The sequence below is a fragment of the Penicillium manginii genome (genome assembly GCF_028828005.1).
Source record: "Penicillium manginii strain IBT 31320 chromosome Unknown utg000007l:1.0-2284322.0:1.0-2285126.0, whole genome shotgun sequence".
In the NCBI taxonomy this organism is placed as follows: Eukaryota; Fungi; Ascomycota; class Eurotiomycetes; order Eurotiales; family Aspergillaceae; genus Penicillium; species Penicillium manginii.
The window spans coordinates 1,155,353-1,174,436 of record NW_026643108.1 but is presented as its reverse complement, the minus strand read 5'-3'; the positions used below and the strand labels follow the sequence as shown (position 1 = coordinate 1,174,436).

At 50.6% G+C, this 19,084-nt stretch overlaps 10 protein-coding genes across 10 annotated transcripts; 6 read left to right on the top strand and 4 right to left on the bottom strand.

The window, feature by feature from the left end:
• Positions 1–751: 751 nt before the first annotated feature.
• On the top strand, positions 752–1,405 carry N7533_010373 (GNAT family N-acetyltransferase; the record flags this gene model as incomplete). Its single annotated transcript, XM_057107023.1, has 1 exon — positions 752–1,405. The coding sequence occupies one exon, from the start codon at positions 752–754 to the stop codon at positions 1,403–1,405; it is 654 nt and encodes a 217-aa protein (XP_056956240.1).
• Positions 1,406–1,953: 548 nt separating this feature from the next.
• Positions 1,954–3,008, bottom strand: N7533_010372 (FYVE zinc finger domain-containing protein; the record flags this gene model as incomplete). Its single annotated transcript, XM_057107022.1, has 2 exons — positions 1,954–2,361; positions 2,586–3,008. 2 exons carry the CDS (start codon positions 3,006–3,008, stop codon positions 1,954–1,956), a joined length of 831 nt encoding a protein of 276 aa, XP_056956239.1.
• A 1,810-nt stretch (positions 3,009–4,818) lies between these two features.
• Positions 4,819–5,859, top strand: N7533_010371 (2-hydroxyacid dehydrogenase; the record flags this gene model as incomplete). Its single annotated transcript, XM_057107021.1, has 1 exon — positions 4,819–5,859. The coding sequence occupies one exon, from the start codon at positions 4,819–4,821 to the stop codon at positions 5,857–5,859; it is 1,041 nt and encodes a 346-aa protein (XP_056956238.1).
• Positions 5,860–6,087: 228 nt separating this feature from the next.
• N7533_010370 (glycosyltransferase family 4 protein) lies at positions 6,088–7,504 on the bottom strand (the record flags this gene model as incomplete). Its single annotated transcript, XM_057107020.1, has 2 exons — positions 6,088–6,360; positions 6,413–7,504. The coding sequence occupies 2 exons, from the start codon at positions 7,502–7,504 to the stop codon at positions 6,088–6,090; spliced, it is 1,365 nt and encodes a 454-aa protein (XP_056956237.1).
• A 544-nt stretch (positions 7,505–8,048) lies between these two features.
• Positions 8,049–9,998, top strand: ugd1 (UDP-glucose dehydrogenase; the record flags this gene model as incomplete). The annotated part of the gene is made up of 3 exons (XM_057107019.1): positions 8,049–8,271; positions 8,349–8,791; positions 8,841–9,998. The coding sequence occupies 3 exons, from the start codon at positions 8,049–8,051 to the stop codon at positions 9,996–9,998; spliced, it is 1,824 nt and encodes a 607-aa protein (XP_056956236.1).
• A 638-nt stretch (positions 9,999–10,636) lies between these two features.
• Positions 10,637–11,690, bottom strand: N7533_010368 (Enoyl-CoA hydratase AKT3-1; the record flags this gene model as incomplete). Its single annotated transcript, XM_057107018.1, has 3 exons — positions 10,637–11,150; positions 11,208–11,318; positions 11,377–11,690. The coding sequence occupies 3 exons, from the start codon at positions 11,688–11,690 to the stop codon at positions 10,637–10,639; spliced, it is 939 nt and encodes a 312-aa protein (XP_056956235.1).
• Positions 11,691–13,567: 1,877 nt separating this feature from the next.
• Positions 13,568–14,412, top strand: N7533_010367 (cutinase family protein; the record flags this gene model as incomplete). The annotated part of the gene is made up of 4 exons (XM_057107017.1): positions 13,568–13,643; positions 13,715–13,800; positions 13,854–14,068; positions 14,142–14,412. The coding sequence occupies 4 exons, from the start codon at positions 13,568–13,570 to the stop codon at positions 14,410–14,412; spliced, it is 648 nt and encodes a 215-aa protein (XP_056956234.1).
• Positions 14,413–15,287: 875 nt separating this feature from the next.
• On the top strand, positions 15,288–16,207 carry N7533_010366 (glutathione S-transferase; the record flags this gene model as incomplete). Its single annotated transcript, XM_057107016.1, has 3 exons — positions 15,288–15,328; positions 15,391–15,776; positions 15,852–16,207. The coding sequence occupies 3 exons, from the start codon at positions 15,288–15,290 to the stop codon at positions 16,205–16,207; spliced, it is 783 nt and encodes a 260-aa protein (XP_056956233.1).
• A 477-nt stretch (positions 16,208–16,684) lies between these two features.
• Positions 16,685–17,230, top strand: N7533_010365 (uncharacterized protein; the record flags this gene model as incomplete). Its single annotated transcript, XM_057107015.1, has 4 exons — positions 16,685–16,703; positions 16,758–16,793; positions 16,986–17,101; positions 17,177–17,230. 4 exons carry the CDS (start codon positions 16,685–16,687, stop codon positions 17,228–17,230), a joined length of 225 nt encoding a protein of 74 aa, XP_056956232.1.
• A 693-nt stretch (positions 17,231–17,923) lies between these two features.
• On the bottom strand, positions 17,924–18,772 carry N7533_010364 (SAP18 family protein; the record flags this gene model as incomplete). The annotated part of the gene is made up of 1 exon (XM_057107014.1): positions 17,924–18,772. The coding sequence occupies one exon, from the start codon at positions 18,770–18,772 to the stop codon at positions 17,924–17,926; it is 849 nt and encodes a 282-aa protein (XP_056956231.1).
• Positions 18,773–19,084: the final 312 nt, after the last annotated feature.

The window sequence follows — 19,084 nt, the reverse complement described above, 5'->3', positions numbered from 1 at the left end:
TTAATTTTTTGGATCGGAGATAAAAGTGTTTGCTTTGTTTGCACTGTGGTAAACATGAGACTTGAATATATCCTACTAGTACTAGTACTACTATCTTGGCTAGGTAGTAGATTATTATACTATAGATATGATGTGATTGGTGATACATACTCTAGGTATAATCGACGGATGCCTACTAGGAATAGTGCCGTGGTACGATTCTTCAAGTTACTGAACTTCAGGATGAGGCATGTATGCGGGGTCATGTGACTAAGTATACACCAAGAACCATAACTTCAACTTCAATTTCTACCATCTCTAGCGGAATGAGAAATTGGAGCACATAATGTGCAAAACTCAGACCTCTATCCTGTGACTATCAAATAGCAAGTTGCGTACCTAGGTAGTGAGGACTGCCAATTAGGAGTAACTCGTTAAGAAGCATCGAGCAACTTAAACGAGTACGTTTGGAGTCATTGGAACTTGAAGTATAAATATGTTCAAGTTGACTCAGGAGACTACCTAGGGTACTCTAGTCCCATGAATAGAACTTCAAGCTGAACCCTGGAGTACCTTAACTTTAAGGTATCCCCAACTTCGTCAGTGCATCAACCAAGGATCCACCCAGCACAGACCTCGGAACTCCCTGAGCGTATGGGGTACTGATAACAGTTGGGTACTTTCGCACGACTACCAGTACGGAGTAGTATACTAGTACTGTTTGAACTCTACATCTCCCTCACCTCTCCAACTTGAACGACTGCCCGCCAGAATGGCCTCCAACCCAACTCTCACAACATCAATGCAGCCACCACCAGGCCCAAACACCCCCCTCGCCCTCCCAACAGCAACCACAAACGAAAACCCACAAACCTTCAATGCCGCAATGAAAGTCCGCATGCGCGTCTTCGTCGACGAACAAAACTGCTCCGCAACTGCTGAGATCGACTCCGATGATTCACGGAGCTGGCACTGGGTCATCAGCGACAGTGACAACCCCATCGCAGTAATCCGTCTCGTCCCCCCACCCCTGCCACCCCACGAACACCTCACACACCCGGAAACAAGCCCACAGCTTCCAGAATGGGATTGGAATCATGAACCGTGCGTCAAGTTGACTCGGGTCGCGGTACTCCCAGAATACCGTGGACTCGGCCTCGGCCGACGACTTGTTGATACGGCACTGGAATGGGCGACTGCGCATGCGCATGAGATTGATACGGCAATGCGCAATGTGGCGGGGCAGGAGGGGGTGCATTTGAAAGACGGTTTAGAGTCATGGAAAGGGTTGGTGCTTGTTCATGCGCAGGTCGATGTGGAGCGGATGTATCAGGGACTAGGCTTTGTGACAAATGAATCCTTGGGTAGATGGGACGAGGAGGGGATTGAACATGTTGGCATGTTTAAGCGGATTACTCTTGCATAGATAGCAGCTTGTAAACTGATCGATCTACAGTTACTCGAGATGGAAATAGAAATAAGCGAAAATCATAGATTAACTGGACTAGTATCAAGCGATGAGCCGGTTTCCGGCGGATCAGGGTCAGGATCAGGAGCCAGTAACAAAGACAAAACGAGGTCGCCACTCGAAAACATGACGGGGTATCCTGATCAAACACAAACACATTCGTAAACACAAACACACATACAAGCAGAAAGCAAGCTAAAAACAAGGCAATGCCAGATGCGACAGTCCTCTCTAATGGGGGTGAGGAGTCATAGCAGCCAATCCGAATCAAATCCCGAGCAACCGAGGCAAACAAGACGAAAAAAAAATGATGCCAGGGCCAAAACTCCTTTCCATGTCGCATAAAACAAGGGTCGACATGACAGACAGTCCCGTCTGTCTGTTCGAGCCCGAAGGAGAAGATGAAAAAAAAAAGGTAGAAAAAAGGTTCGAGGTATTCGAAGTGAAATGATACTGCCACCAGCCAGCTGATCGCAGAAGAGAAACAAGCTGAGCAGTAAATGCAATCAGAAAGTGCTCCAGTTCCAGTCCCGGGGGACACTGGCAGCGACCTCGGCCGTTTGACCAAGATTCGCCCGGAGGGCAGCAGTGCCGTTGATCTCCTCGGCGACAGCCAGGTCTTCGGTGTGCTCAGTCTCGCCCTCGATGTTCTTCGCATCGATCGAGTTCTGAATCTTGCTTAGGCGGTTGGTGCGGGTCTCCTCCCAGCGCGAGTAGGCACTCCAGCATAGGTCGCAGGCCCGGGATGCAGAGCCCTCCGGGTGGAAGCGAGCATGTTGGTCGAGGGGGACCATATGTGGTGTGTGGGAGGAGCAGAAGACATGGCCGCAATGACGGCAGTGGTGGCGGCGCAGAAAGAGGCCGAAAGAGGAGCGGCAGGTGGGAGAATCACAGCTGGAGGAAGCAGAGTCGGCCTGTGGTTGTCAGCATGGGAGCTCTTTAGAAGAGTTGTGTGAAGAATGGTTGTGATGGAGGTAGGGGAGCTATTTCATGAGCACGCCATCCATGACGAGCGCGCACACGACATTCTCCGCAGCGCATACGCCATCTCTGAACCAGCCATCGGGAAATTATATAAGGAGAGGGAGGGCCATGCAGGAAAATTCGGGTTTCTGATCCGTGATCGAGTTTAGCTCACCTTCCAGTGGTCCCTCGTGGGGTGGCCGGTCACTTCTCCGAGGGACTCGTTCTTCATCCACTCGTTCTCAGCCGACTTGCTGATACCGCTTGACCTGCTCTCCATCGTGGAGCGTCGGCTAATCGGCTCGGTGTCCTCGTTCAGGCTGTCCAGTGATCCATGCACACTCCGGGGCGGAGTAATGGGGGAGGACTTTTGCGGGCGCTCCGTCGGGCGAAGGGCCGCGGGGACGTAGAGAGGGCCCTTGGGAGGACGCAGCTGGCGCGACTGGAGGGGCAGTTGGTGGAGGGAGGCTGTATTCAACCGTGGGGAAGTGGGCGAGTTATTTGAGGGAGTTGTGGTAGTCGAGTTGGTGGGAGACGGGTGGCCATAGACGGAGATTTGGTTGGCACCGGGAGCGGCAGTGACGACGGAAGTGGCCATTGTGAAGTGGGAGAGGTAGAAATGGAGTAGAGGATAGAGAGGAGAGGAGAGATTGAGGAGGAGAGAGAGGAGGTGGTGGTAGGGGGAGTGTGGTGAGTGTGTAGTGGTGTTGTTGGTATTTGGTTGAAGTGAATTAAAGGATGCCGGGCACACGAGCACTTAAGGAAAGGAGAGCCATAAGTGGTGATGTCGAGGGGCAAAGCGAAGGCAAACGCACGCGCGGTGAATGGCCGAACGAAGTGGAGACGGGACGTTGCGGATCCGTTGGAGATGCCGATCGGGTGAAACGGGGAGATGGAGATGGATAGTGGGAGGAGATGTTGAGTAGATAGATCGAGTAGTAAAGTGGTAGTAGAAGAAGAAGAAAAATACTTTAGGGTACACTGTGAGAGAGGAGGTGTAGAAGGGAAAAGAAGAGAAGAAGAGAAAGAAAGGGCGGAGAGAAGTAGAAGTAGAAGAAGAGGAAGGTGGGAAGAGGAAGGGGCGGGTGAATGAGAGGGAAGGCACGAGGGAGTTCGGAGTACTTTGGACACACCGACACCAACTGGCGGTCTGGCATTGGCATGTGTACAGTATACTGTATAGGTATACTATAGTGTTACTACTGTGTATACCTATCCTCCGTATTCGATAATAGTAGTATAAAAGCACAATGTATGTATGTCGTAGAGTACTACCCAATGTTGAAACTCCATATCCATAATGTGAATGTATGTCTGACCCGAATCCTCGAGTCGAGGCCCACTTATCCCGCCCCATCGGATGCAGTGCTGGAACGGGTGGTGTACTGTATACTGTATACTGTAGTATAAAGTCATCATCGATGTACTCCGTACTTGTTAATAGCTCCAGATATATCAGATATTAACTGCACAGAGTACTTGTACTAATATTATTTTGAGAGATGAGTCAAGCCAGTACGGAGGAGAGTAAAGGTCTCCTCGGTCCCAGGGTGGTCTACTTTACTCGCTGCTGTTAGAGTTCACTAGCGTGGTACACTGACCAACCACATCAAAGTGGCGTTATTGTCTTATCAGAAGGTTCTGATTGGTGGAATCCTCATTTCATTCTTGGTTCATCCACCGGTTCGGGAATGCACAGACCGACTCCGCGGAACTACATCCAATCATTTGCCGAGGTTTGCAAACTGCTGCAGACAACAGCGAGGAGGAGGCGAATCGCGGAGGAGCGGAGGGGGGGAGCGGGTCATGGCAGGATGCGGAAATCATCCAGAAGCATTCAATTTCGGGCGTTGACCGAGTTGGAGTGTGTCCGAGCAACGAGGTTGGGGTATGGAGTAGAGGGGAGTATGAGAGTGCTCACTCGAAAATAGGGACTCCGAGAGACAGTACGGAGTACGAAGTACATACCTTAGGTATGTATCCTCTATATTAGTTGTTTCACTTGGCTCAGAGTAGAGGACGGAGGATAAAACGGAGTGCAGATGGAATACGGAGTACTCCGTACTCCTCCATACTCCATCGGTACTCCGTACACCGCATCTCTGGCGATCTCCGTTTGCATCCAATGCCAGCCCTGAGATCTGGGGTTGACACATGGTGATGTACATGTACATGTACATTAAAGATGTACCTTTACTCCATATTTTGTACTCCATCTTCAATCTACGCTACCATAACCATGGCGTCATGACTTTTTCTTTGACGTCCCATAAACTTTGAACATACATACTCCGACCATCTAGATCTAAACTCTCTGGCTAGTAGCAAAGCATACTCCGAGTCCATACTCTCCAACCAGTTAGCTACTGGATACTAGAAAATAACTACACTGCTAGCTACATTACACCATGAAACTCGCCGTCTTCAGCGCCAAATCATACGATCGGACCTACCTCGAGGCAACCCGCCCGAAATATCCCCACCTCCACATCGACTACCACTCCTTTGCCCTCACCCAGGAAACTGTCGCACTCGCCTCAGGCTGTACGGCGGTTTGCGTCTTCGTAAACGACACTCTCGACGCCCCCGTCCTGCACGCCCTCCACGCCCAAGGCGTCCAAGCACTGCTCCTTCGTTGTGCAGGCTATAACCACGTCGACCTCCCAACCGCCGAATCCCTCAACCTCTTCGTCGCCAACGTCCCAGCCTACTCCCCCGAAGCCGTTGCCGAATTCGCCGTCACCCTCGTCCAAACCCTCAACCGCGCCACCCACCGCGCCTACAATCGCGTCCGCGAAGGCAACTTCAACATCGAGGGCCTCCTCGGCTCCACTCTGCACGGCAAGACCGTCGGATTGATCGGCATCGGCCGCATCGGGCTGGCCACCGCGCGGATCTTCCAGGGCTTCGGCTGCCGCATTCTCGCGCACGACCCTTTTGCTTCCGCGGCGGAATTCCGTCCGTATGGCACACTCGTTGATCTAGATACCTTGCTCGGCGAGAGCGAGGTCATCAGTCTTCACTGCCCCTTGAATGACGGGACGCGCCATTTGATTAATGCCGATACCCTAGCGAAGATTCGACCCGGGGCCACCCTGGTGAATACATCCCGTGGCGGATTAATCGACAGTAGTGCCGTGATTGATGCGTTGAAGACGAAGAGGCTCGGCGGGCTGGCGTTGGATGTGTATGAGGCCGAGAGTGAGTTGTTTTATAATGATCACTCGGGTGAGATTATTCATGATGATGTTTTGATGAGATTGATGACATTCCATAATGTTTTGGTCTGTGGGCATCAGGGGTTCTTTACCAAAGAGGCCTTGACGGAGATTGCGGGCGTGACCCTATCGAATCTCGATGATTTTGTGAATGTGCGGGAATGTGCCAATTCGCTCGTTGTGCATGGTCATGTTTTGGTGAAGGAGGATACGGCTCCCGTGCGCTTGTAGGTGGACCTCCAGCGCTGTGGAAGAGCATCAAAGGTTCCGGAGTAATTGTTCTTCAATTCTGGGTTTGTGATAATTCATTATAGTTAATCGTAACCGTGAGAGTGGTCTAGTATAATAACAATATAATGATAACTGACAAATCAAGATACTGTGGGTTCATCCTATTCTCAATGTACTGGGTATTGGGTATTGGGTATTCACATTAACGCATCATTAAGCATCATGAAATCAAATCCTGGGGACCAACTGTCGTCGAATAGCTAGCCAAGCCCGAGGGAGCAAGCGATTGCCATGGACAATCAGCGGCACCACCGCAATCAACCACATCCCATAGACAATCGCCACCGCAAACATCAGCCGGAACCTCTCCATAGCAGAAGCAAGTATTGTCGGCCGCGGGGGTCTCGAACCGTGTGATTCCTGGTCAGTCTGGACCAATGCATCAGCCATCTGCCATGCTGCACGACGGTTGATCTTCTCCCAAGTCGTATCATCGGCGAACTGGCGCGCCGCCACAGAAAGAGCCCCCCCGAAGCTCAGTATCATGAGCCACCTGACGGGTTAACGAGGTGAATTGCTCAAGGTCGTTCGGCGGAACAAGATACCCCGTCTTCCCATGAAGTATGATATCCGAGGGACCGCCCTGATCGCGCGCGATAACAGGAATCCCGCTAGCCATCGCCTCCAAGACGACCAGACCAAACGTCTCGGTAACAGAGCAGTGCAGGAAGAGATCCGCCGAGGCGTAGGCGCGGGCGAGTGCAGCGCCAGTAAGAAATCCGGTAAATTCCACATGGCTACGAACAGGGTCGAAGAGACGCTGGACTCGACTCTCAACCACGGGATTGCGATTCCCACCCACGATGAGCAGCTTGAAGGGAACCTTTTCCGAGGAAAGGCGCATCGCGACCTGCGCGAGGAACTCGAAGCCTTTCTCCGGGGCGATGCGACAGACGCAGAGAAGAATAACTTCACCGTTTGGTGCAATTTCTTGGCGGAAGGCATCATCACGCTGGTCTGGTCTGAAGAGGGTCGTATCGACTCCGCGACCTAACTTGACCATTCGTTCGGCTGGAGCCCCAGCTCCTTCGAGGTAGCCCCGGATAGCAGAGCATGGGTAGAAGATTGTGCGCACGGCGCTTGTACGGAACAGAAACCCCTGCACAACAGCCAGTAGCCAGACACCGAAGCGATCGAGAGGGGCAGGCAGCATGATCTCCGAATATGCAGAGAGGTCGGTCTGGAAGTTGAGCAGGACTGGAGGTGGAGAGCGCAATTGGCGGATCTGCAGCAGCATTTGGAAGCCCAGGGAAGCGGGACTAGCAAGGTAGATCAGATCTGGTTCAAAGGCTTGTCGGTAGACCTCGCGCAGATGGAATGGATATACAACAGTCAAGTCGGGGTTGTAAGGCAAGGCGCAACCGGGTAGTCGGCGCTCACCAGAGACTTGAGTAGATTGTTTGGTGGTATCGCCTTTGAAATCGGGCGCGACGAGGATGAGGTCGACGCCATTATCTCGGAGATACTCGACGAGACTGCGAGTAGTGCGACTGACCCCATTGACGGGACCCCAGGACTCTGTAGCTAGGAGGATCTTCTTGCCCTGGAGAAGACTTGGAAAGTTGGCGCGGGAGTCGGAATCCATGATCAAGATGCATGGGCATGGGCATAGGTATGGGCATGGTGGCGGGGAGGAAAGGAAGAGGAGAAAGATATAACCTTTTCACCATGGATCCCTAGGTCCCCACTATACCATTGGCCCCAGTGGTATACCATGTAGAGCATTCCAAGGGGAGTCACGGTGCAGTAAATTACCGTGCAGAGTGCTTGTGCAGTGGAAGAGTCTCCCCTCATCAAAGCTTGCAGTTAGGGCGATCGCCCGCACGTGCCTTGAGCGGCCGCTGAGGAGGGTTGCTTGGCGGCCAGTCGTAATGCACCGCGCAACGCGTGGGCAAAGGCGCAAATTGACTGGATTCAACCTGATTTGATCAGGAGGTATGGAAGAGCAAAGCTTAGAGATTTTGGAGGGGGACTGGTTGATCAGAAGTTCAATTTTGGTCATGTCGTGGTGTGCTGGGGAGTATAGTTAAGTTGCCATTTGCCATAGTCATAGTCATTCCATACCAACTATACTTCCACTTTGCGCCTTTGGAAGAATCTCACCTCTTTCCAGGTGATTCTCTTCAAGCATGACATCCATCATGGATATCGCGACGGGTCTTGTCTCCGAGACAACTTCAAGCAGCCCTAGTTCAACCACCTCCTATTTAACCAATCTAACCACCCCTGGCGCAAGTCCTCTTTTTCGACCAGCCAAGGGAGACGACACCAAACTGGCTCATGTCCTGCTCTCTGACTCCCGGAGAACCGAGTCAATACGGAATATATGCGTGGTGGGCGCGGGGTATGTGGGTAAGACATCGTAATCCCCCTTCGTTGAAGAACAGAAACCACCTTGAGGCGAGGCAAACAAGACTAATGGCAAATAGGAGGTCCCACGGCTGCAGTGCTCGCCCTCCATCACCCAACAATCACGGTAGAAGTGCTGGACAAGGATCCCTCGAGAATTCAAAGATGGGAATCGCCTCATCTGCCCGTCCATGAACCAGGGCTAGACACCGTCGTGCGCATTGTGCGCGATGGTGCTGAGATGACCGAAGAAACCATTCTCTCGCTCTCGTCGGTGCCCACGAAACGTCGTCAGAACTTGTTCTTCACTTGCGAGTCGGCCAAATCGATCGCCCGGGCAGACATTATCTTAATGGCTGTCAATACCCCGACCAAGACGTTCGGTATCGGGGCCGGGTGTGCCACCAACATGACAGTCTTTGATGGAGCGATGCGCGAGGTCGCAACACACGCGAAGCCAGGCGCTATTATCGTGGAGAAGAGTACCGTACCAGGAGGTACTGCGGAGCGTGTTCGGAAAATGGTAGTTATAAAACGCCTCGTGCCGAGTAATCCATCTAACCCTCATCCAGCTTTCGACTCTGCGGCCGGGTGTGCCATTCGAGGTGCTATCCAATCCAGAGTTCCTCGCAGAAGGTTCTGCCGTCAAGAACCTGACTACACCAGATCGTATCCTGATCGGTTCAGCCCCTACTCCCTCTGGTCGCCAAGCAGCCCAGACCCTCACCAATCTTTATGCCGCTTGGGTGCCTCGCGACCGTATCCTCGAGACCAACGCATGGTCATCTGAGCTAGCCAAGCTCGTCGCTAACGCCATGCTTGCACAGCGCATCAGTAGCATCAATGCGATCAGTGCTATCTGCGAAAAGACCGGGGCGAATGTCAACGAGATCTCCGACGCGATCGGTCGCGATGTACGAATTGGACCGCAGTTCCTCAAAGCCGGATTAGGCTGGGGCGGCTCATGCTTTCGAAAAGATATCGCAAGTATCTGCTGGATCTGTGAGTCGCTGGGTCTGAGCGAGGAGGCGCACTATTGGCGACAGATCACTGTGATCAATGAGCGACAGAGACAGCGATTCGCACGGAGGGTGATTGATCGATTTGACGGGAATCTCGTCGGACGCAAGTTGGCGATTCTAGGATTTGCCTTCAAGAAGAACACAGGCGATACGCGCGAGTCGCTAGCAGTCGACGTGATCCGTATGCTTCTGGAGGAGCGCCCAGCAGAGATCACCATCTTTGACCCGTATTGTCGCGAGGAGGACATTCTTCGCGAATTGGAGCCTGCCATCGCGCAGGTACCACACGGTGACATGTCGATTGTCAAGATCCACGCGGATCCATATCTGGCTTGTTCGCATGCACACGCCGTGCTGGTGGTGACTGATTGTGACCAGTTCCGTCTGTCGAAGAGGTCTTCTATGCGATCAGACTTGGATTCGGTCGGTGGCTGCGATGTCACTGGTACTGCTCATACCGGGGCTCGTAGTTGGACACATGCGGGCGTCTCATATCAACTGGCGCCACAGGCCAAATGTGCCGGCGACTGTCGGGACTGCCACATGATTTTGGCGCCCCAGAGTGAAGCGATCGAGTGGCCTCGTATCGCTTACAATATGGAAGAGCCGAAGTGGGTGTTTGATGGGCGAGGAGTACTAGATGTCGGTGGGTTGGAGAAGTTGGGTTTCCGAGTGGACGCGGTCGGGAGGGCCAACAACAGTAGGTAGACAGTACTAGTAGTTACTACTCGGGGTAATCATGGAGGGATTGGGTTGATCTTGGATCTTTTGTATATACGAACTAGAACGAGACGGTATTGAATTAATTGATTTGATTTTTCTCTTAACTCCAGTCCTGGAGGGCCTGGACTTGAACTTGAAGTTGCTGGTACTTGATAGATTCAATGATAGTAGTATATATTTACGTACCTAGGTAGGTAGTAGGCCCCTATACCAAACTCATCAGGCTACTATTACTAACTGGTCCTATTCAAAGTTCAAATTCTAGTTCAACCCTTCTGAAGGAACCTCGGGAAAATAACTTGAAAAAAAACTAGTAATTGAACCACTAACCTGAAGATTATATTAAAAAGGAAGAAAGAATCAACCCCAATTGGGTAATCCATGCGCCCCCCCCTAGCCCTAGGCCAACGATGTCAGGATAGAGACTTCTTAGAAATAAATTAATAATATACCTAGTGCTACAATTTTCCTTCGTTCACCAATTTCCCTGATTTTAGGCTCCGCTTTCCATCTGCACTACTGGTAGCATTTGCCCACCTCATCCTTCCAAGGTTTGTGGCCAACTTGAACCCCCACGCTACTTGATAGACCAACTACTCTGGACACTATAATCTCGCTGGAGTTTATAATTTAGAGCTTGTTCCCTTCGAGGCACTCGGTTCAAGGGAGATCTTTGTCTCTGGCCACCATGGAAAATCAGTCGGACAATCCTCTCGTGGGTCCGTCTCAAACCGCGCCTTGCGCTTTTCCAAGAACGAGCCCACCCCCTCTTTATAGTCGCCTTGCCCAACCATATGATGAAAAACTCGCGATTCCAGGAGATGTGCCTCTTCGGGAGAACATGGTCCTTCCCACATCAAGGCTCGACTCATCGAAGATGCCAGCGGACTCACATTCTCCGCCACATCCTGCGCCAATTCCAACGCCCGTGGCAGTACCTGGGCTGCATCGGGGAGAACCTCGGAGAAGAGATCGCCAAAATACTTGTTCTGGGGAGGGTAAACACCACCAGTAGTGATCAAATGCATCGCCTTGGAGAATCCAACCAAGCGAGGCAAAAAGTAAGATGCGCAGGATTCAATCGTCAGGCCACGCCGGGTGAAGACGAACCCATATTTGCTCTTTTCATGACAGATACTGGATAGCATGAGATGAGAAGGAGGTCCAATTGTGAGATAGAAAGGTTAAACTAACCGGACTGCTGCTGGTAGCGTCATAGTCATACCGACACCAACGGCGGATCCTTGAAGTGCGACGATGGTGGGTTTGTGGCATCGATGCATTGCCAGCGCAACTCGTCCTCCACTGGTGAATCTGGTCAGCTCTCTCTAAAAGCGAGACCGGGGAGTGCTATCTTGCATACATATCGCGGAAATCAGCAGCTCTTCCCCCTCCGTCGCCAAATCCAATTTCGAGATCGGATCCAGCGCAGAACATCCTCCCAGCCCCAGTGAGCACGACGGCCTTGACCCGACGATCGATATGGAGTAGGTTGAATACCTGGGTCAAGCTATCCGCCATCTGCGGTGTGAACGCATTGTTCTTCTCAGGTCGATTCAATGTGATCAGGACGACTGGTGTGACAGCAGGAGCACCGAGCGGATAGTGCGAGAGCTTGATATGCGTCAGCTCGAGGGCTTCATATGACGCCGGAAGGTCGATAGAAGCGGTCGGCATCGTGTTAAATTTAATCTGATTGAGTTGAAGATGGCGAGAAAATTGCCTGCCCAGACTTTTGCTTTATTAATGGGTAGCGCCATGTAATTGATGTTATCTCCCTTGCTTAGGCGAGGTGTTGAGCGGACCAAATACCTCGGCTATCGAAGTTGATCATCCCCCGGATCCGCGGGGTGCGAGCAGATGCGAGTGGAGAGGTTGACACATGCAGGTGTGACTGTGGGCGAGACAAAAGTCGTTCTCATCTCTGATTTTCTTGTTCTAGAGACATTGTATGATCTGAGTGTTTGGTGGTTATCTAGAACCCCCAAGGGTTTGATGCTCTGGGACGTCCTTGGAGTATTAGCCGAGGCGCCGGGCCCAGTGAGCCTTAAGAAGAAAATATTCTTCCCTTTTGGGTTCTTTTGGACACCACATCTCAATGGCGGGAAATAGAAAGTAGTTGCCCAGGTGACTATGGGTGTTCCAGAAAAGATCAACATGAGAATGGAAATTTCGAATACAATCAAAGTGCTTCTTGGAAAAGTTTCTTGAGGCCAGAGAGCGGAGGAGATATATATGGATGAGACAATCAATTGAAGAAACCAAGAGGACGAAGTCAATAAGCCACAGTCGGATATTAGCTGAAAAATATTGAACTGTACCAATGCTTTTAGAGAGTCATTCAAACAAGCGTATAGGGACCTTTTGAGTATTGTTGTTGGTCATTGTCTGTTGGCCCCTTCTAGTGTGTGATCAGAATTATCCCCCTAAAACTGTAAATCAATTTCCTAGAGCTCAAAAATCATCTGAGTTTAAAACTGAGAGGTAGTTTGCCATCAATCCTTGGAAATACTCGGATACAAGTTTGTTTCTTGCAGTGACTACCCATTAAGTCACCCGACCGGTGATGCTGGAGTCACATTTTACCAAAGTGGGACCTGCATCTATAAGAAGACCCTGTATATACATTAATCTGAGGTTGATTAGTTTCAGATGATGAGCCAAGGATTTCAAATCCATAGATATGATAGCTCAAATGTCAATGTATAGGAAGCCTTATTTTCATGCCGAATTTATGACCTGTTTCATTACGAAGTGCATGCTCATATTCAGTTTTTTTTTTCGCACAAACTGATACTGTACGAAGATCTACATTGGGGCAAATTCCAACTTTAAAGAAGTTGATTTAGATTAAGTGACCGAAACTACGATCTTAAGGTAATGAGAAACTTCATGTGACTTTAGTTGACTCTGGATGGACCACGCCAGGGATTCTACCATTTCTAGTGGTAGAACGCGGGTAAGTGTAAATCAATCCATAATTCAGGTATATAGATAGATAGGCGCAGAGTTGCAAATAGACTAACCCATCGGCCGTTTTGTTCAGCTCAGGGTCCTTGTAAAGGTACCGTATAGACCAATTTTGGGTTGAACTATTTTAGTGGACCACCCGGCCCTAAATTCGGGGCCACATGGCTAGTCGAACCCGCCAAAGTAGATAGTTAATTTAATATGATTTTGACCCTTGATTTAGCGCATACCAAGCCTAGGCGTTGACCCCAAAGTGGAATCTTTGGACCCTGTGGCCCACAGTACACAAGTGATATCCGAAACGAACCATAACTCAGACAATGTGAAACGGCGTCCCTGAACCCGTTTTGTCTAACAAACCCGGCAGACCGTTTTGTATTACTAGGTGTAAAATCGAATAATCAAGACCAGTATTACTTTATGATCCTCATCAGTTCGACCGAGGAATACCCCATTGGCCTGTATAAATGACGCTAGGATATAAAAGACTTGTTACTCCCCATCATATTATGTTTTGAGGAGCAGAAAAAACCTTGGAACGCTCGCTTTAGTTTCAACAAGCAAATCTTTTGAAAAACATCGATATGAACCTTCGTCTTTTTACTCTGGCCCTTGTTGGGGCGGCCGCCGCAAGCCCCATGGACCTCCAAGAACGCCAATGTAGGCCGATCAAAGACTCCCAAGAGCCTAGTCAACCTAAGCCCATCGGATCTTGCTGATCATACTTTTAGTCTCGAGTGGTAACGAACTTCGGGATGGATCTTGCAAGCCCATTACCTTCATCTTTGCTCGTGCTTCCACCGAGCCTGGCCTATTGGTGTGTAGATGATGCTTTTATGTGAACAATACCGGAGGCTAACCATAGCAAAGGGAATCTCTACCGGACCTGCTGTCTGTAACGATCTGAAAATGGCCAAGGCTGGGCAAGTTGCCTGCCAGGGTGTTGGACCGGCCTATACAGCCGACCTCATCTCCAACGCCCTTCCTGGCAATACCTCCCCTGCTGCGATTGCGGAAGCTGAGGGTCTGTTCAAGCAGGCAGTCAGCAAGTGCCCCGACACGCAAATTGTTGCTGGTGGATATAGGTGGGTGATACTACGGGACATTCTCGTCCAGGTCCTTCTTTATACAAATATGCTAATGATTGGACGGGCATAGTCAAGGAACTGCCGTTATGGATGACTCAATCTCCAAGCTCCCCGACAACGTCAAAGAGAAGATCAAGGGTGTTGTGCTGTTCGGATACACCCGCAATGCCCAGGAGCATGGCCAGATTGCCAACTTCCCTAAGGAAAAGACCAAGATTTACTGTGCTATGGGAGATATGGTCTGCGATGGTACGCTGATTGTCGGCCCCGCCCATTTCACATACGTCGCGAACACTGGCGATGCTAGCCAGTTCTTGCTCTCCAAGCTTTCTTCTTCCTGAGAGAGTGGCGGCACCGCGAGATCTTATCACGAGAGCGGTTTACAGCTATAGTCAGGCGTAATATAGATGACAGCACAACTTTGAAGATTTCTATTATGTGTATGGTTCAAGTTGGCTGAATCTCCTTTTGATATTTCCAACATTGGAATGATAGCGCGGTGCTTATTTTATTTTATTTTTCTTGAAAAAAATATAAAAAATAAAATAAAATAAAATAAAGATCGATCGATCGGCCTGCAGGCAACTTAAAAACTGAAGAAAAAAATTCGGGCCAAGGATCTTTCGAATTTGTATTTGATTATATACAGGTAACTCTTTCGTATTTGTTCAATGACTCGGGCTTGTCAGTTCGTGTTCCCCGCCCCTTCGCACAGCATGCCGAAATAGGAAACTAGCTCACCTCCAGGTCAAACAAGATACTGTAGGTTTGTATACGAATGAGAAAGAAGCAAGGAGAAACCGACTAGCAAAATATCTGCATTTTATAGATTTGTTCTACTGACAAGTCATGTTGGGCCGCGGGGTGGTGTGGTTAAAGGGAGAACCTCGGGAGAGCAAAAGATCGCCGGGGGAGAAACCTTCAGAAAAAAGGACATAAACGAGAACGAGAGGATCTTAGCAAGCAGGGCGATCCAGACCGTGGGACCAACCAGTAGTGCATCCAACCAAGTTTGGCTTTTGGAGGGGAAAATGGGTCTCACATGAACTGCAGATCCAAAGCTCGGCGCTTTCACCTTATCAATCGAGCCTCGGGCCATTGCATCATTGCGGTTCTTATAACTCTTCATATCCACCTCTTCTACAATTCTTTCAATCCTTCTTACTCTAAAAAACATCAACCATTTCACACTTTTCTATTCCATATACCCATCACAATGACTGACTACAATCAGGGCTGCAAGATCACCCTTTATTGGTAATGCGCTGCGCCCGCCATTTCTCATTTTTCAGCCACCCGCTAACTTTCACACCCCCCAGGCTTGAGCAATCTCGCAGCCACCGTATCCTTTGGTTGCTGGAAGAGCTCAAATTGAAATATGAGCTGAAGACTTTCAAGCGCCGCGCCGACAAACTTGCGCCTGCTGAGCTGAAGGAGGTGCACCAGCTTGGCAAGTCACCCGTCATCACTGTCGAGGCTCCCGGTGCCTCCAAGCCTCTTGTGCTGGCCGAATCTGGCGCGATTGTCGAGTATCTCGTCGACCACTTTGGTCAAGCGCGACCATCCCTGGTGCCCACTCGCTATACCGAAGGCCAAGAGGGCAAGGTCGGTGGCGAGACGGAGGAGTGGATGCGCTATCGCTACTTCATGCACTATGTAGAGGGTAGTCTGATGCCATTCCTGGTGATGACCCTCGTGAATGACAGTAAGTAGTCTCTGTGCGCATTTCATGACGCTGATCTAGGCGCTAACGGTTTTTTTTTTCCTTTCTTTTTTCCAGCCATCCGCAAATCGCCTCCTTTCTTTGTCCGCCCCATCACCAGCATTGTCGCATCGCAAGTCGAGGCCGCCTTCTTGACCCGCAACATCGATGGCAACCTGACTTTCTTGGAAGATCAACTCAAGACCGCACCCGAGGGTGGCCCATTCCTGTGTGGCAAGGAGCTGACAGCAGCGGATATTTTGATCAGTTTCCCAGTGATCGCCGCCAGTGGCCGTGTGTTGCAGGAAAAGAAGGCCAAGGAGAAGTATCCTCTTCTGGGAGCCTACGCCAAGCGATTGGAGGAGGTGGACGGCTACAAGAAGGCCGTGGCTAAGATTGAGGAGGTTGAGGGTTCCTTCTCGGCTTCGATGTAAACTTCGGGAAAGGAAGAAATGCTGTCTTGTACTATTTATGAATGTATACCCTAGGCATCGCCAGCCTGATTTGATCAAATATGACCCAAGTTGAAATGATCGAAAATGTATAGTCTGCATTCTGCACCCCTCATGGAGGCTTATTTTACCGAGTTGCTTATTGGTGAAATGCAAACAAACTGTGGAGCGGCCTGCATTTCCCCATTTTCTTAGTAAGAAGCACTTGAAGGAGATGGGGGCAATCTTGGACTTTCCAGTAGCAGACTTAGATTAATTGGTTACTGCAGATATTGTTGCATAATTCAACCCAGTCAAAAGGAAAACAAAAGTATTCTAGATCAACAATTAGTATTGAAATTGAAATGTATAAACACGTGACTGCTGACACATCCCACGTGACCGCGCACTTCGACGGCAAGCGTCACTTTGAAGCAGCGACGAAGACGACTGTCAATCAATTCATTACCACCTGCAATCATGGCCGGCCCCAGCAAGTGTAAGTTTGATTGACTCCGTCTATGTTGTACTCCCCGGCTAACCCATTGATCAGCTCTGGTCCTTGACCCGGCGCTCCAGAAATACTACGGTACATACCCTTCCCCGTCTTGAATCCAACCCGACCCTCCGAGAACCTAAGATTCCCGTGCAAACATGACGACGCATCTGTCATGCCGATATGAACTTGCTTGAGCATTCGATTGCGCTCGAGCGGTCATCTTGAAGAGCCAGCACGGCCGGCCACCACACCTCATAAAGCAGTTACTAACACACCACTCAGAGCTCAACGCCAACCGCTACAAGTACTTCAAGTGGACCCCGCGTCACGCCTGGACCTCCATCATCTATGCCATCGCCATTCCCGCTACTCTGACTCTCGTCGCCTACAAGACCGAGGTAGGTAGAACGCACCTCCCCACTTGGGGCGAGGGAAGACACCAATCTGCGGGGAACTCCGCTGACAATCCGCAGGGCCTGTTCGAACTCCGTGGCAAGCGCAAGGGAGACACCATGGTCGAGTGGTAGATTATTTCTGAATGATGATTTGAATTGGCTAGGAGGAGCGAAGTGGTGAGAGCGACATGCGATCACGGAGATCTTCCCCGCCACTGCGTGGAGAGCCAAAACTGCTTTCTTTTTTTATTCGGCTGGCGCCCGCTTTTCAAGGGCTATGTACCTTACTATGAGCATATACCGCATTGATTTTTCTTCTGTCTCACTCTCTGGCTCCACGTCTTGGCACACTCCGGATCTTTATTTGCGGCATCAAGCTCCCAGTCAAGGGACCGTCACATTGTTGGGGGAGGGGTTGTTACGGTGCTTGTCCTAACGGTAGTGGTATTCTTGTCTTCTCAATTGGAGTACATTGAGGAGGGTTTCTTTTGCGGTCACTACAAGCTTGACTACCGAGTCAAAAACCCGCAATTGCGCTCCCACCAAGGCCGGATATCGGAGGGTCCTGATCCCCGAACGAGAATTATGGATGCCATTGCAACGCAAGTCTGCTGCCAACCAGTTACTCTGTGTTGTGCCGTCGTAGATACTGTTCGGAGAATCTTACCAGCCACGACCTGAGTATAGTGAAGGTACATAAATGAAGAACACCAGTAGGCAGTAGCTCTGTAATATTTTTACGGAGATTATCGTACATCGTTCATCCTCCACCTGTTTCCCAATTCTCATTAATCAGATCGAACGCCATTATGTTGTTCCTGCTCTTTAATAAGGGGCCCATCCACGACGACCTCCTCGGCCGCCTCGCTCGCCACGATCTCCTCTACCCCCTTCTGGCAGCCTCTCTCCACGCTTCCAATCTCCTGCTGGAAAAGCAGGTGGACCTCCTCGATCACCACCTCGTCCACCGCGACCAGGTCTTGGGAATCCATTATCCCGGAAGGCACGCATACCACCACCTCCGCCACTACCACCACCGGCCGGCAGTGGACCAGAACCACCCCGGAGCGGGGGCGCAACTGAACCATCGTCTAGAGGAGGCAGAATAGCACACTCCACATAATCACCAATCAAAAACCTCGCATCCTGCAAAGTCTTATCGGTCTCAGAGCCCGTGAATCGCGGTGGACCAGCACGAGGCCTAGCTTCCGCCCGATCATCTGCATCCTCATCACCCCGGTACGGACTATCCCTCGGTCCCACAATCACAGTTCCCAGGTCGCGACTCGTATATTTTCCGCGTGCGTCGGGACCCATCATTGCTGCACCGCGTGCATCGGGGAAGACCAGTCGATAGCAAAGCCGAGTACCAACAGGTGGGTCTGGAAGTAATGAAGGCAAAGCGGAAGTGAGAAGCTGTGATAACTCCCGAAGTGTACATGATTGCCAGGTGTAGATCTCCAGATGCGCAGGGAGTGGTGTAGCAGCTGGGGGAGGTGAGGATGCGCGAATGGCGTTTGGTCCACTGACAGGGCCGCCGCGTCGGTGTGGTACGGGCGCGTTGTAATCGGAGAGATGGTGATAATTGTTTGCTCGATAGAAGAGCTTCAGATGAAATGGAGTGGTGCTTTGTCGGTTGATTGCCTTGGGGGCATCTCGTGAGGGACCAGGCATGATGGATTCAGCGCGCAATGTGTCGCGTGTGGCGCTAGGGATGAATTGAGGGTCGAAAACGGGCGAAGATTGATATGAGAAAGCAAGAAATCTTAGAAATGAGATGATTGAATGTTCAGGGTTCTGTGTTCAGGAATCAGTGTTGGGGGGAGAAGAACTGAAGTGGTCGGAGGAGAAAGTTGAAGTTGGAGAGACTCCCCCAATGCGGAGCTGCCCGAACTTTCTTTCCTCCTTCAACGTCGACTTCAACTTCGACTTCATTCCTCGCCTGCACAACGAACATATACAACTACACCACCGCAACTGCACAAT